General features: G+C 40.2%; 1 protein-coding gene across 5 annotated transcripts in view; it reads left to right on the top strand.

Annotated features, from left to right (window-relative positions):
* Positions 1–13,928, top strand: part of LOC126330961 (transmembrane channel-like protein 5) — a 246,360-nt gene that overhangs the window by 45,674 nt on the left and 186,758 nt on the right. For 4 of the 5 annotated variants that reach the window (XM_049996433.1, XM_049996434.1, XM_049996436.1 and 1 more), the window contains exon 2: positions 7,031–7,241. In XM_049996433.1, coding sequence (XP_049852390.1) covers positions 7,031–7,241 — 211 coding nt within the window. Of the gene's footprint in view, positions 1–1,240; positions 1,262–7,030; positions 7,242–13,928 lie in introns of those variants that run through there. The other variant, XM_049996435.1, reaches the window with a different exon arrangement.

Raw genomic sequence — 13,928 nt, forward strand, 5'->3', positions numbered from 1 at the left:
TGGATAGCAATCAACTCTTTTCACAATTTTTGATTTTCCAGTCTTCTTGTTTTCTGCAATAGATTTCAGCATTGTTCAACTGTAGCTCTTGCTCCAGGGCTAATGTGTTACTCCAGCCTGGGCCAATGATACATGGAACATGCTTAAATGCCCCACAGACACTTCTTATCATGAAGTTACTGCATATGTCGTCCCACCTTGAAGATGCACATCATTCCTCGAAGGGACTTGCCACCTGCAAAATACGCAATAAAAATATATGATAGTTGCCCTGTCCTATTTATTAAATCATTATTATTTGATTACAAGCATCACTCTGAAGTGATATGTAACACCAGAAATTATGTATGACTTAAAAGAATGAAAATAAGCAAAGTCAACTTACTGATTTCTTTCTCTCTAAGGCTTGCAAAAACACAAGATGTGCAAGTGGCTGATTTTTTTCTAATTTAAATGTCATCAATATGTACACCCAAAAATCTTGAAGATTCTGCCATTCTCAGTAACTCATGCCCATGCTTTAAATTGAGTTTTTTAACAGAGAGAGAGAGAGAGAGAGAGAGAGAGAGAGAGAGAGAGATTGTTTGTAGTAACCTATTTAATAATGATCCTAAATACATTATTTCCCACTACCTCTGTTGCTGTTTGTCTGTTATAATTGATTATAATACTTCATCATCTGCAAAAATAACTCAATCTGCTTGATGTGTATTAAATGGAAGATCATTAAAAAGAAACCACTGGGGGAAATTGCCCTCCAGTAGAATTTTGACCACCTTCGAAGCATAACTTTTTTACTACTTCCCAATTTTGCTGCTGTAGAGAATTCTGCACAGGGAAAGCCATGTATGAACTCACAAATGTACTCGTGGTGTAAGTAAACAAGAAAACTTCTCTGTTGTTACCTTCTGTGACTTGACTGTGAAGACGTGTGCTTTATGAACCATTAACTAAAACTAAAATGTTATGCCATTAGTAACTTCCTTCTGACATTGTCGCAGTCTTACCTTCATAACAGAAACAGGAAGGGTCTATTGACAAGCTGCACCATGGAACAAAACTAAAATAGAACCGATGAACACAAAGTTGGAGCTCCACAGAGTTTGGTACGAGGTTCACCCTACATCTTCATGGCTAATCAGCAATTCAAAGTTGGGTGCCTGACAAGGAGGATTTGTCGAAACGCCTTCAAGCTATTTCTCTACCACCACTCCACTCTCAAGTAGCTTGTGGAAAAAAATGAAAACTTACATCTTTCCAGGTGATTTTTGATTTCCCTTATTTTATTACACTGATTATTTCTTTCTATGTAGGTGGGCAGTAACAAAATATTTTCACATTCAGGGGAGAAAGTTGGTGACTGAAATTTCATGAGAAGATCTTTCTGTAAAGAAAAAATGACATTGTTTTAATGATTGCCATCCCACTTCCTGTATCATATCTGTGGAACTTTCTTCCCTATTTCACAATAATACAAAATGAGCTGCTCTTCTTTGAACTTTTTCTGTGTCCTCCATCAATCCTATCAGATGTGGATCCCACTCTGTGTGGCAGTACTCCAGAAGACAATGGACGAGCGTAGACTAGGCCATCCGTGTAGTTGACCTGTTGAATCTTTTAAGTGTTCTTCTTATAAATAAGTTTTTGGTTTGCTTTCCCCACAACATTATGTATGTGATTGTTCAGATTTAAGTTATTAGTAATCGTAATCTCTAAGTTTACAAATGAATTCACAACCTTCAGATTTTTGTGATTTATTCTGTAACCAAAATTTATCAAATACCGATTATTGGTCATGTGGACAACCTCACACTTTTCATTATTTAGAGTCAAATGCTACTTTTTACACCCTACAGATATCTTGTCTAAATCATTTGCAGTTCAGTTTGATCATCTCATAACTTTACAAGATGTTAACTCACAGCATCATCTGCAAAGAATCTAAGAGGGCTGCTCAGATTGTCTCCTAAATTGTTTACATAGATGAGGAACAACAAAAGGCCTATAACACTTTCTTGGGAAACTCCAGATACCACTTCCATTTTAGTTGATAATTTTCTGTCAGTTGCTACAAATTGTGACCTTTTTGACAGCAAATTCCGAATCCAGTCACATAACTGTCACAATACTCTGTAGGCACACAGTTTGATTACAAGTCACTCATAAGGAACCATGCCAAAAGCCTTTTGGAAATAAAAAATATAAAATCAATTTGACATCCTGTGTCGATAGCACTCATTAGTTCATGCAAATAAAGAGCTTGCCGGGTTTCACAAGAATAATATCTTCTGAATCGATTTTGACTACCTGTTTATGAAACATTTTCTTAATAATTTAAAATGTTCCAAAGTCCTATTGCAAATCAGTGTATCTGAGTCTGTAATTCTGCAAATTACTGCTGTTTCCTTTCTTGTGTCTGGGTGTGACCTGTGGAACTTTTCAATCTTTCATTACAGATCTTTTATCGAGCTAACAGTTGTATCTGATTGATAAGTATTGAGTTGTTGTGACAGCATACTGTGAAAGGAACCTAACTGCTATACAATCTGAGCTGGAGGCTTTGCTGCTTCACTGCACTGAGGTTATCTATTTAGAAGTTAGTCATGTTGGCAGTTGGAATCAGTTTGAATTCTGGAATATTTACTTAATTTTCTTTGGTGAAGGAATTTCAGAAAACCATATTTAGGAATTCTGTGTTAGCAACACAGTCATCAGTTACTTCCCCATTGCTGTCATACAGTGAAGGTATTGACTGTGTATTGCTGCTGGTATACTTTACATACCACCAGAATCTCTGTGGATTTCTTCCAGTTATCAAGACAGAGTTTCGCTGTAGAAGTTATTAAAAAACAGCTTGCACTGAAGTTCGCACTAAGCTTTGAGCTTCAGTAAAACATGGCAAATCTTGGAAATTTCACATTCTTTAAAATTTCGTGTGGTTTTTTGTTGCTTCTGCAACAAGTGTTCTAACCTATTTTGAGTACCATGGGCAGTCAGTATCTCTAAATAATTTATTTGGTGTATATCTCCCAACTGCCATTGATACTATTTCTTTGAATTACTTAATAACTTACCTAAATGCTCATCCAGATGCATTTAAGTGCAGTAGCAAAACTTTAAAATTGCTGATTACACAAGCTTGTTAATCGAAGACCCCTAACTCAATTATAGCAGATCTGGCCAAGAGTTTAAGTCTAATTTCATGTATTGTGCAATTTCGAATGAGTAAAAATGACTAGATGGTATAAAACATAGCCATTAAAGATTCTGCACTAGAGGAAATGCTTTGTCTGAAATTCCTTGGTCTCTCGCTGAAATGCAGTCAAGACATGCATAAACTAACACTTATTTTACATTTTGAAACATTTCTCATTGTGCTGACTTGTAGGTAATGGTGTTAGCTTATTTTTCATACTTTCACTCCTTGTTGTGTTATATAATTATCTTGTGAAAAAATGCTTTTAAAATAAATAAGGTACTTATTCAGCAACATTGAAAATGTTTGTATGAGGTTATGAAATTAATTGACAAAAGGAGGAAATATAAAAATACAACAAATGAATCAGGCAAAAGAGAATACAGGGGTTGACAGGAACAAACATCATCAGCTGTCTCATGTATCGTGCATAGACCGTTTAGATATATTGAAATCTTTGCAGTCACTTCCTTGTACATTTAATTATTAGTGGTATTATTGTTGACTGTAAAAATTAGTTTCACATTAACAGTCATTTATAGTTCCATTACTGAAGCACAAAAATAAATTTCTTGTAGACTTTGACTCCTTCCTCATTGTTTGGAGCAGGTTTCTGAATCCTGGTTAAAAGTTATTTGAGTAGCTGATATAGACCCAGAAATTATGAATCCATGACAATTCAAAAGAAAACTAAATACATTAAACACTGCTTTTCAAATTACTTCATTATGTATTGTGCTGGCTCAGTGGTAATGTGTCACATTATAGATCCAAAGTTCTGGGGTTCAACCCCAGTCAGCCCTAGGCTATTTATCTGTCATTTATCACTTGCTTCACTCTGGCAGTGTTTGTTAATGTGAAAAATACTGAACTGCACTGTGGTTCAGAATCTATGTTGAATTGTAGGTCCCTCTACAACTGGCTAGGTAAGTCAGTTTAAAGGTCAAAGGAAGGCAACGGCACACCACCTCCAATAGGGATATTCCTGATAAAGCTCTGTGGTGTTTAAACCAACCTTCACATTGATGACATCTTTACCTGTGAATATTCAAGAACTAAAAACTTATGTTTTGCAGTTGGTATTGTCTCTATATGAGGGTCAACCAAGTGAATATGAGACATGCGGAAGAAAAATAAGTAAACTGTTTGTTATTTCAAAAGTAACCACTGTAACTGTTAATACAGCTATTTCACTCAGAGACAAGATGGTCAATGCCTTCGTGGAAAACTGTTTGCAGTTGCATGTGGAATCATGATTGTACCCAGACTTGCACCTCTTTACCTGAAGTAAATTGATGACAAAGAATGTCTCTCTATAGAGATCCAAAAATATGGAAATCACACAGGAAGAGATTGAAGCTATATGGAGGGTGTGAGCCAGCCCACATGTTGCTAAGGTTGTTTAGACTACATTGGGAAGTGGTGCACTCCTGGGTACAGTCACAGTTCTGTAGGCAACCACAAATATTTTTTCATGAAGGCATTAGTGTCTTGTCTCACAGTGTAATAAGTGGTACCACTTATGGTGATTAATTCTGAAACAAGAAACAGTTCCCTTACCTTTTTTCTAGTTTTGATTTGATCCTTTATATAAATGATGATCAAGCAATATCTTTGACCAATAATCAAAACATCCTGTGTTCCATGTTCAGTTCCAGATACTGCTTAATTTTCAAATAAAAATTATCATCAGTGATGGCCAAAGACTTCTGTCTTAGGCAGTCACTTTCGTTTTGCCAGTGGCTTTGTCAAAGAAGGAAGAGGAATGGACAGAAGCTCAGGGCACCCTATCATTCTTGGGGTGGGAAACTGACCATAAAAGATGAAAGAATCAACAATGATCAGTGGAAGGAAGAGAGCAGAAGGCAATTGAAACCACAGCATAAGACACTTATTATGTGTCCACATGACTTGTGCCCTGTAATTGAAAAAGTGGCATCATGATTTCTCCAATATCAGAAGAGTCCAGGTTAGTTCCACTTTTGGGTCTCTGGGAGGGAACTGCCAAGGGGGTGACAATGAGAAAAAGACTGAATAACCAACAAAAGGATTATGTTCTACAAGTTAGAACATGGAGTGCCAGTAGTCTGAATGAGGTAGGGAAGGTAGAAAACCTGAGAAGGGAAATGCAAAGGCTCAATATGTATATTGAGGATCAGTGAAGTAAAATGGAAAGAAGATGAGAAATTCTGGTCAGACTAAAATACAGTAAGATTTACAGAAGTAGAAAATTGTATAACTGGACCGTGGTTCATTACGGATAGGAAGGTAGGGCAGAGAGTGATGTACTTTGAACAATTCAGTAATAAGATTATTCTCATAAGAGTTAACAGCAATTGTTAAAGTATGCAGTCTGACATAGCAGAAGATGAAGCGGTAGAGAAAGTATATGAGGATCTTGATATGTAATTCGGTACCTAAAACGAGTTGAAAATATAATAATCGTGGGTGATTGGAATGTGGTAGTAGGAGAGGGAATAGAAGACAAGGTTACATGAGAGTACAGGCTCAGTACTAGGAATGAGAGAGGAGGAAGCCTAATAGAGTACCGCAGTAAGCTTCAGTTGTTAATAACGAATACACTATTCAAAAATCACAGGAGGAAGAGTTGTACTTGTAAAAGGCACTATATGTCTGCACACAGGTCGCGTAATTCGCTTAATTAACAGGCTGATGATTTATGTATGCGATGTTGGCACTCGATAGTGACCCAGATGGGTCCCATAGGATTTACAGCAGGCAAATTTGGTTGCCGAGACATCAATGTGAGTTTACTACAATGCTCCGAGACATGAACAATTACTGCTGAAAGATGACATAATTGTTGGGGAAGAAATCAAGTGTGAAGTGAAGCAAGTGGTTCACAGCTGTCTGTGTGTCTTTGATTACTATCACAGGTCCATGCAAGCACAGAACAACACGTACGATAGCATAATAGTGCTTCCGCAAGCCTGTGTCAGTGGCGCACTGCACGTTTTGAGCTGCAGTTCACCTTGAAGATGGTGTTCGTGGAGGTGTCCATTGATGTAGTGTAGCAAAAATGTGATTCACCTGAAGAACTGATGTGTTTCTATTGATCAACGGTCAACTATCGGTTGTTCTGTGCCAACTGCAATCATAATTGATGATGTCATTTGGTCAACATTTGAACATGTAGGGGTGGTCTGCTGTGGAGCTACATGTTCAGCAATGTACTATGAACAGTGTGCTCCAAAACATTATTGTGTGCACAAGCATTGTGCTCTTTTGGGAGAGATGCCATAGATCATCGTCTATCTTGCCAATGCATGTCTCAGGCACGCAGTCCTACAGATTCAGCAAAAAGATGAGCCAGTATCATGTACTGAAGCAAGGTGTCTCTTATTGCTATTGAGTGTAATTTGTGAACTGCTGGATATTGACACATTATTCTCCAACCTCTCATTCATCTTCCAAGAAGATAATGCACAAGTTCATCATGCTCACGTTGTGAGTTTAGCTCCAAGTGTTTAACTGTACTGTTAATTAAATTTAGAAAATATTGTCCATTTCCGTTAAACTTTATTCTGAGAAGGAGTGGAGAGCTGTAGAGTTCTATTGAACTGTTTACACAATCTTTAAACTGGTTCTTCTGTTTGTGAAAGAATCATTTATATGGAAGAGTTTCTTAACTTCGAGAAATTTGCTCGCTATGATTTATTGCAAATTTGTTTATGAGCTTTGTAGTTATAACACCTATTTTACTTTCTTGAGATTTACGTTAGACGCTCTTTTAATCATGTAGTTTGTTAGTTTTATATCTGTAATGTTCTTATTGATTCTTACTATTTCTAATTATCTTTTGATTGTCATCAGGATTGTACAGTCATGGACACCCAAAGTGTGATGCTTAATGATTTGACTGGAGCAAGCACTAGACAGAATCCATCAACTTCTAGACACATTCATTATGAATCTTCCCAACTCCAAAATGATTTAATATCATCTATGCCATCACATAGCCTTGGTGCAAGTGCCTCAAGCACATTAAGAAAGCCAAGAAGCACAAAACATGTGACCACTGCTGGTATGTATTTCTTTTAAATGCAATTACAGGATCAGATAAGCTAACATATAACCTTACGTATGAGTTATTATACTTGACTATATGACTATACAGTTATGACTATGCATATACAGTTGTACATACAGATATATATACACATATCAGGTTTAAATTACACTGTAGATAGACAAAGAATGATGATTAGGCCATAAAGACCACAAAAATAGATTTTAGGATGCTCAGGAGGTATTATGCATTTTGGCTTAGAAATTCATCTATATTATAATAAGATCAATCTAGAAGGCTCTCCATTAGCTGTTCTTTAAACATCAATGTGTTTCTGACCAGTTTTATTTATTTATTTAACTTTTCTTTCGCATGGAGTCATTAACGACTTTTGCAAGTGGCAGGTACAGGCACAAACATAAAATACATTTAGATCTTAGCCTTACAGGTAGTAGTTAAACAGTAAATTGATATTTATCAAAATACATTACATCTTATACATATTAATACAGCCAATTATTTTTTATACATTATTTTACAGCACTTAAACATTTAAAATTCATTGAATGAATGGAGACACTTTTCAATTAAGAATTCTTTTAGTTTTCATTTGAATTGCTTTTTATTACTGTTTTTCATAGGCTCAGGCAGTTTATTATACCATAGCAGTCCATTAGTATATGGGCTGTGGTCCGTCATTTTTATTCTTGTTCTTTGTCGGTAGTAATTTTCTTTGGACCTAGTGATGTGGTCATGTATATCATTACATTTAGTTACTTCGGTTTTCTGTGAGACAAAAAAGTAATTAATTTATAAAGATACAAAGAGTATATGGTGAAGTTCTTGTGTTCTCTGAAAACATCAAGGCAAGAGTCTTTATAGACTAGTCCATGTCTATTCCTTAACCTTCTTTTTTGTAGTAATAGTGTCATGTAGAAGAAGGTGTAATTAGGCGAATGACGAACACTAACTTCACTTAACGGAATTTTCACTAACTTCACTTAACGGAATTTTCACTAACTTCACTTAACGGAATTTTCACTAACTTCACTTAACGGAATTTTCACTAACTTCACTTAACGGAATTTTCACTAACTTCACTTAACGGAATTTTCACTAACTTCACTTAACGGAATTTTCACTAACTTCACTTAACGGAATTTTCACTAACTTCACTTAACGGAATTTTCACTAACTTCACTTAACGGAATTTTCACTAACTTCACTTAACGGAATTTTCACTAACTTCACTTAACGGAATTTTCACTAACTTCACTTAACGGAATTTTCACTAACTTCACTTAACGGAATTTTCACTAACTTCACTTAACGGAATTTTCACTAACTTCACTTAACGGAATTTTCACTAACTTCACTTAACGAAGTTTTATTCAACACTTGCACATCCAAGAGTGCGGAGCGAACTGCCTACAGCCAGAACACATACAGTATACATACAGCTACAGAACTTTCCAGTACAATGATTCTTTACATTTGTGGATACTTCTAGAATGTACTCGAACCGAATATAGAAATGAAAATTGTACAGTCCACGTGAGTTTTGAACTCATGACTCTCTATGTAACAGTTTGCTATCCTAACCACTACACCACAGTGCCACTCAGCTTCTTCTGCGACAATAGTACTCTGTTAAGGTGAATGTCTGCAGCGCAACCCATATTTCTCTACAGTAGCTAAGATGGGGATAGATTGTCCTCTAACACATAGTTTTAAGCGTTTGGGTGGGCACCATTTTGGACAGTTGGCTAAGAAGATACAGTCTATTGCTGACTTTTTTTACATACAGTGTTAATGTGGCTAATCCACTGGAAGTCTGAGTCAAGATGGACCTCTAGAACTTTACACTCATTTGCTTGCCACTATGCTGCATACCTCATTTATGCATGAGTGGTGTGAACTGCCAGTTGTAAATATTAGCATCTGGGATTTATTTACATTGACCTTTAATCCTTGTGCGTGAAAATATGAACTTAATTCTAGTATCCCATTACTTGCTGAAAATTTCAGTTTCTCACAATCTTTACCATGAAATAAAACTAATGTGTCAACAGCATAATTTACAATGTGTGAGTTAATGGGGTGTACAATGGCATTAATATATGCAAAAAAGAGAAAAGGTCTAAGAATTGAGTGTTGAGGGACTCCGTGTCACTGTTTCACTTTTGGATTTAAAAGTTAAGACCTTATTGTCAATTTGATGTGTAAGTTTGGCACACTGTTTCTGATTCATCAGATAGATGGATAGAACTCTCATTGATACATCACTGATATTGTACGCCTGCAGTTTTTTAAAGAGAAGGTCATAGTTTACCGAGTCAAAATCTTTGTTCAAGTCAAGGAATAATTCGTCAGTATGCATACCCTGTTCTGTACTACTATATACTTCATGGAAGAAATTGGTAACAGCAGTGGCTGTGCTTAGGTCTTCTAAACCCATGCTGCGATTCGGTAAGCATTTTGTGTCTTGAGAAAAATGTTGTGGGTTGTGATAGGATAACTGTTTCAAATACACTCCTGGAAATTGAAATAAGAACACCGTGAATTCATTGTCCCAGGAAGGGGAAACTTTATTGACACATTCCTGGGGTCAGATACATCACATGATCACACTGACAACCACAGGCACATAGACACAGGCAACAGAGCATGCACAATGTCGGCACTAGTACAGGGTATATCCACCTTTCGCAGCAATGCAGGCTGCTATTCTCCCATGGAGACGATCGTAGAGATCCTGGATGTAGTCCTGTGGAACGGCTTGCCATGCCATTTCCACCTGGCGCCTCAGTTGGACCAGCGTTCGTGCTGGACGTGGAGACCGCGTGAGACGACACTTCATCCAGTCACAAACATGCTCAATGGGGGACAGATCCGGAGATATTGCTGGCCAGGGTAGTTGACTTACACCTTCTAGAGCACATTGGGTGGCACGGGATACATGCGGACGTGCATTGTCCTGTTGGAACAGCAAGTTCCCTTGCCGGTCTAGGAATGGTAGAACGATGGGTTCGATGACGGTTTGGATGTACCGTGCACTATTCAGTGTCCCCTCAACGATCACCAGAGGTGTACGGCCAGTGTAGGAGATCGCTCCCCACAACATGATGCCAGGTGTTGGCCCTGTGTGCCTCGGTCGTATGCAGTCCTGATTGTGGCGCTCACCTGCACGGCGCCAAACACGCATACGACCATCATTGGCACCAAGGCAGCAAGGCAGAAGCGACTCTCATCGCTGAAGACGACACGTCTCCATTCGTCCCTCCATTCACGCCTGTCGCGACACCACTGGAGGCGGGCTGCACGATGTTGGGGTGTGAGTGGAAGATGGCCTAACGGTGTGCGGGACCGTAGCCCAGCTTCATGGAGACGGTTGCGAATGGTCCTCGCCGATACCCCAGGAGCAACAGTGTCCCTAATTTGCTGGGAAGTGGCGGTGCGGTCCCCTATGGCACTGCGTAGGATCCTACGGTCTTGGCGTGCATCCGTGCGTCATTGCGGTCCAGTCCCAGGTCGACGGGCACGTGCACCTTCCGCCGACCACTGGCGACAACATCGATGTACTGTGGAGACCTCACACCCCACGTGTTGAGCAATTCGGCGGTACGTCCACCCGGCCTCCCGCATGCCCACTATACGCCCTTGCTCAAAGTCCGTCAACTGCACATACGGTTCACGCCCACGCTGTCGCGGCATGCTACCAGTGTTAAAGACTGCGATGGAGCTCCGTATGCCACGGCAAACTGGCTGACACTGACGGCGGCGGTGCACAAATGCTGCGCAGCTAGCGCCATTCGACGGCCAACACCACGGTTCCTGGTGTGTCCGCTGTGCCGTGCGTGTGATCATTGCTTGTACAGCCCTCTCGCAGTGTCCAGAGCAAGTATGGTGGGTCTGACACACCGGTGTCAATGTGTTCTTTTTTCCATTTCCAGGAGTGTATTTTACTGAAGGTAGGGATTAGTGATATCGATCTACAATTTGAAACTTCTTCTTTACTTCCTTTTTTATGGATTGGCTGAAGTACACTTATTTTTAAGGCATTTGGGTATATGTTGTCATTAATACTACAGTTGATAATGTAGGAAGGGGTTTAGTTATTTCATTGGCACATTTCTTTAACACCACACTTCAGGTACCATCCCATTCAGATGAATGCTTGTTCTTGAGCTTTTGTATTGTGTTAAGTATTTCCTGTTGGTTAACCTCCATAAATTTGAGCTCTATACCATCCATGACATCATTTGGTGTGCCAGCCTGTAGATCTATAATAGGGGCTGGTTGGTCAAAAGGAGAGGTATAATGCTTATTGGATAAATTAAACACTTCATTTGGATCTTTCACTAGATGGCCCCAGTGTCTAATGCTAACTAGTTCACTCTGTCCCTTGCTGGTGGCTTTACAGTGTTATTGATTAGTCTCCAGGATGCCTTACCTATGTTGGTTGAATGCTCTATTGCAACATCGTTTATCTGTTTCCTCAAGTGTATAAGGTCTGTCTTAAAAGTTTTGTTGGGCTGATTGTACTTTTCCTTAAATAAATGTTGCTTTGTTTCCGAAACTTCCACATGGGAAAAATATATTAAAAACAAAGATTCCAAGACTTACCAAGCGGAAAAGCGCTGTCAGACAGGCACAATGAACAAAACATACAAACACACACACAGAATTACTAGCTTTTGCAACCGATGGTTGCTTCTTCAGGAAAGAGGGAAGGAGAGGGAAAGACGAAAGGATGTGGGTTTTAAGGGAGAGGGTAAGGAGTCATTCCAACACCGGGAGTGTAAAGACTTCCCTTAGGGGGAAAAAAAGGACAGGTGTACACTCGCGCGCGCACACACACACACACACACACACACATCCATCCACACATACACAGACAGAAGCAGACATTTGTAAAGACAAAGAGTTTGGGCAGAGATGTCATTCGAGGCAGAAGTACAGAGGCAAAGAAGTTGTTGAAAGACAGGTGAGGTATGAGCGGCGGTAACTTGAAATTAGCGGAGGTTGAGGCCTGGCGGATATCAAGAAGAGAGGATATACTGAAGGGGAAGTTCCCATCTCCGGAGTTCTGACAGGTTGGTGTTAGTGGGAAGTATCCAGATAACTCAGACAGTGTAACACTGTGCCAAGATGTGCTGGCCGTGCACCAGGGCATGTTTAGCCACAGGCTGATCCTCATTACCAACAAACACTGTCTGCCTGTGTCCATTCATGCGAATGAACAGTTTGTTGTTGGTCATTCCCACATAGAAAGCTTCACAGTGTAGGCAGGTCAGTTGGTAAATCAAGTGGGTGCTTTCACATGTGGCTCTGCCTTTGATCGTGTACACTTTCCGGGTTACAGGACTGGAGTAGGTGGTGGTGGGAGGGTGCATAGGACAGGTTTTACACTGGAGGCGGTTGCAAGGGTAGGAGCCAGAGGGTAGGGAAGGTGGTTTGGGGACTTCATAGGGATGAACCAAGAGGTTACGAAGGTTAGGTGGACGGCGGAAAGACACTCTTGGTGGAGTGGGGAGGATTTCATGAAGGATGGATCTCATTTCAGGGTAGGATTTGAGGAAGTCGTATCCCTGCTGGAGAGCCACATTCAGAGTTTGATCCAGTCCCGGAAAGTATCCTGTCACAAGTGGGGCACTTTTGTGGTTCTTCTGTGGGAGGTTCTGGGTTTGAGGGGATGAGGAAGTGGCTCTGGTTATTTACTTCTGTACCAGGTCGGGAGGGTAGTTGTGGGATGCGAAAGCTGTTTTCAGGTTGTTGGTGTAATGGTTCAAGGATTCCGGACTGGAACAGTTCCGTCCTCCATCACAGCGGGACCCACATCCTCTTCCTCAAAATCACCCTCTCCAAACCTTCCAGGAGTTTCTGACTTCCAGCCTTGCCTCTCAATCCTTCTTAAAAAATCTTAATCCTACTCCCAACATTACCAGTGCTGAAGCCCAAGCTATCCGTGATCTGAAGGCTGACCGATCAATCGTCATTCTTCCAGCGGACAAGGGTTCCACGACCGTGGTACTTGATCGTCGGCAGTATGTGGCTGAGGGACTGCGTCAGCTTTCAGACAACACCACATACAAAATTTACCAAGGTAATCCCATTCCTGATGTCCAGGCGGAGCTTCAAGGAATCCTCAGAACCTTAGGCCCCCTACAAAACGTTTCACCTGACTCCATCAACCTCCTGACCCCACCAACACCCCGTACCCCTACCTTCTACCTTCTTCCTAAAATTCACAAACCCAATCATCCCGGCCGCCCCATTGTAGCTGGTTACCAAGCCCCCACAGAACGTATCTCTGCCTACGTAGATCAACACCTTCAACCAATTACATGCAGTCTCCCATCCTTCATCAAAGACACCAACCACTTTATCGAACGCCTGGAATCCTTACCCAATCTGTTACCCCCAGAAACCATCCTTGTTACCATTGATGACACTTGCTTATACACAAATATCCCACACGCCCAGGGCCTCGGTGCGATGGAGCACTTCCTTTCATGCCGATCACCTGCCACCCTACCTAAAACCTCTTTCCTCATCACCTTAGCCAGCTTCATCCTGACCCACAACTTCTTCACTTTCGAACGCCAGACATACCAACAATTAAAGGAAACAGCCATGGGTACCAGGATGGCCCCCTCGTACGCCAACCTATTCATGGGTCGCTTAGAGGAAGCCTTCTTG

This window comes from Schistocerca gregaria, chromosome 2 (genome assembly GCF_023897955.1).
Source record: "Schistocerca gregaria isolate iqSchGreg1 chromosome 2, iqSchGreg1.2, whole genome shotgun sequence".
In the NCBI taxonomy this organism is placed as follows: domain Eukaryota; kingdom Metazoa; phylum Arthropoda; class Insecta; order Orthoptera; family Acrididae; genus Schistocerca; species Schistocerca gregaria.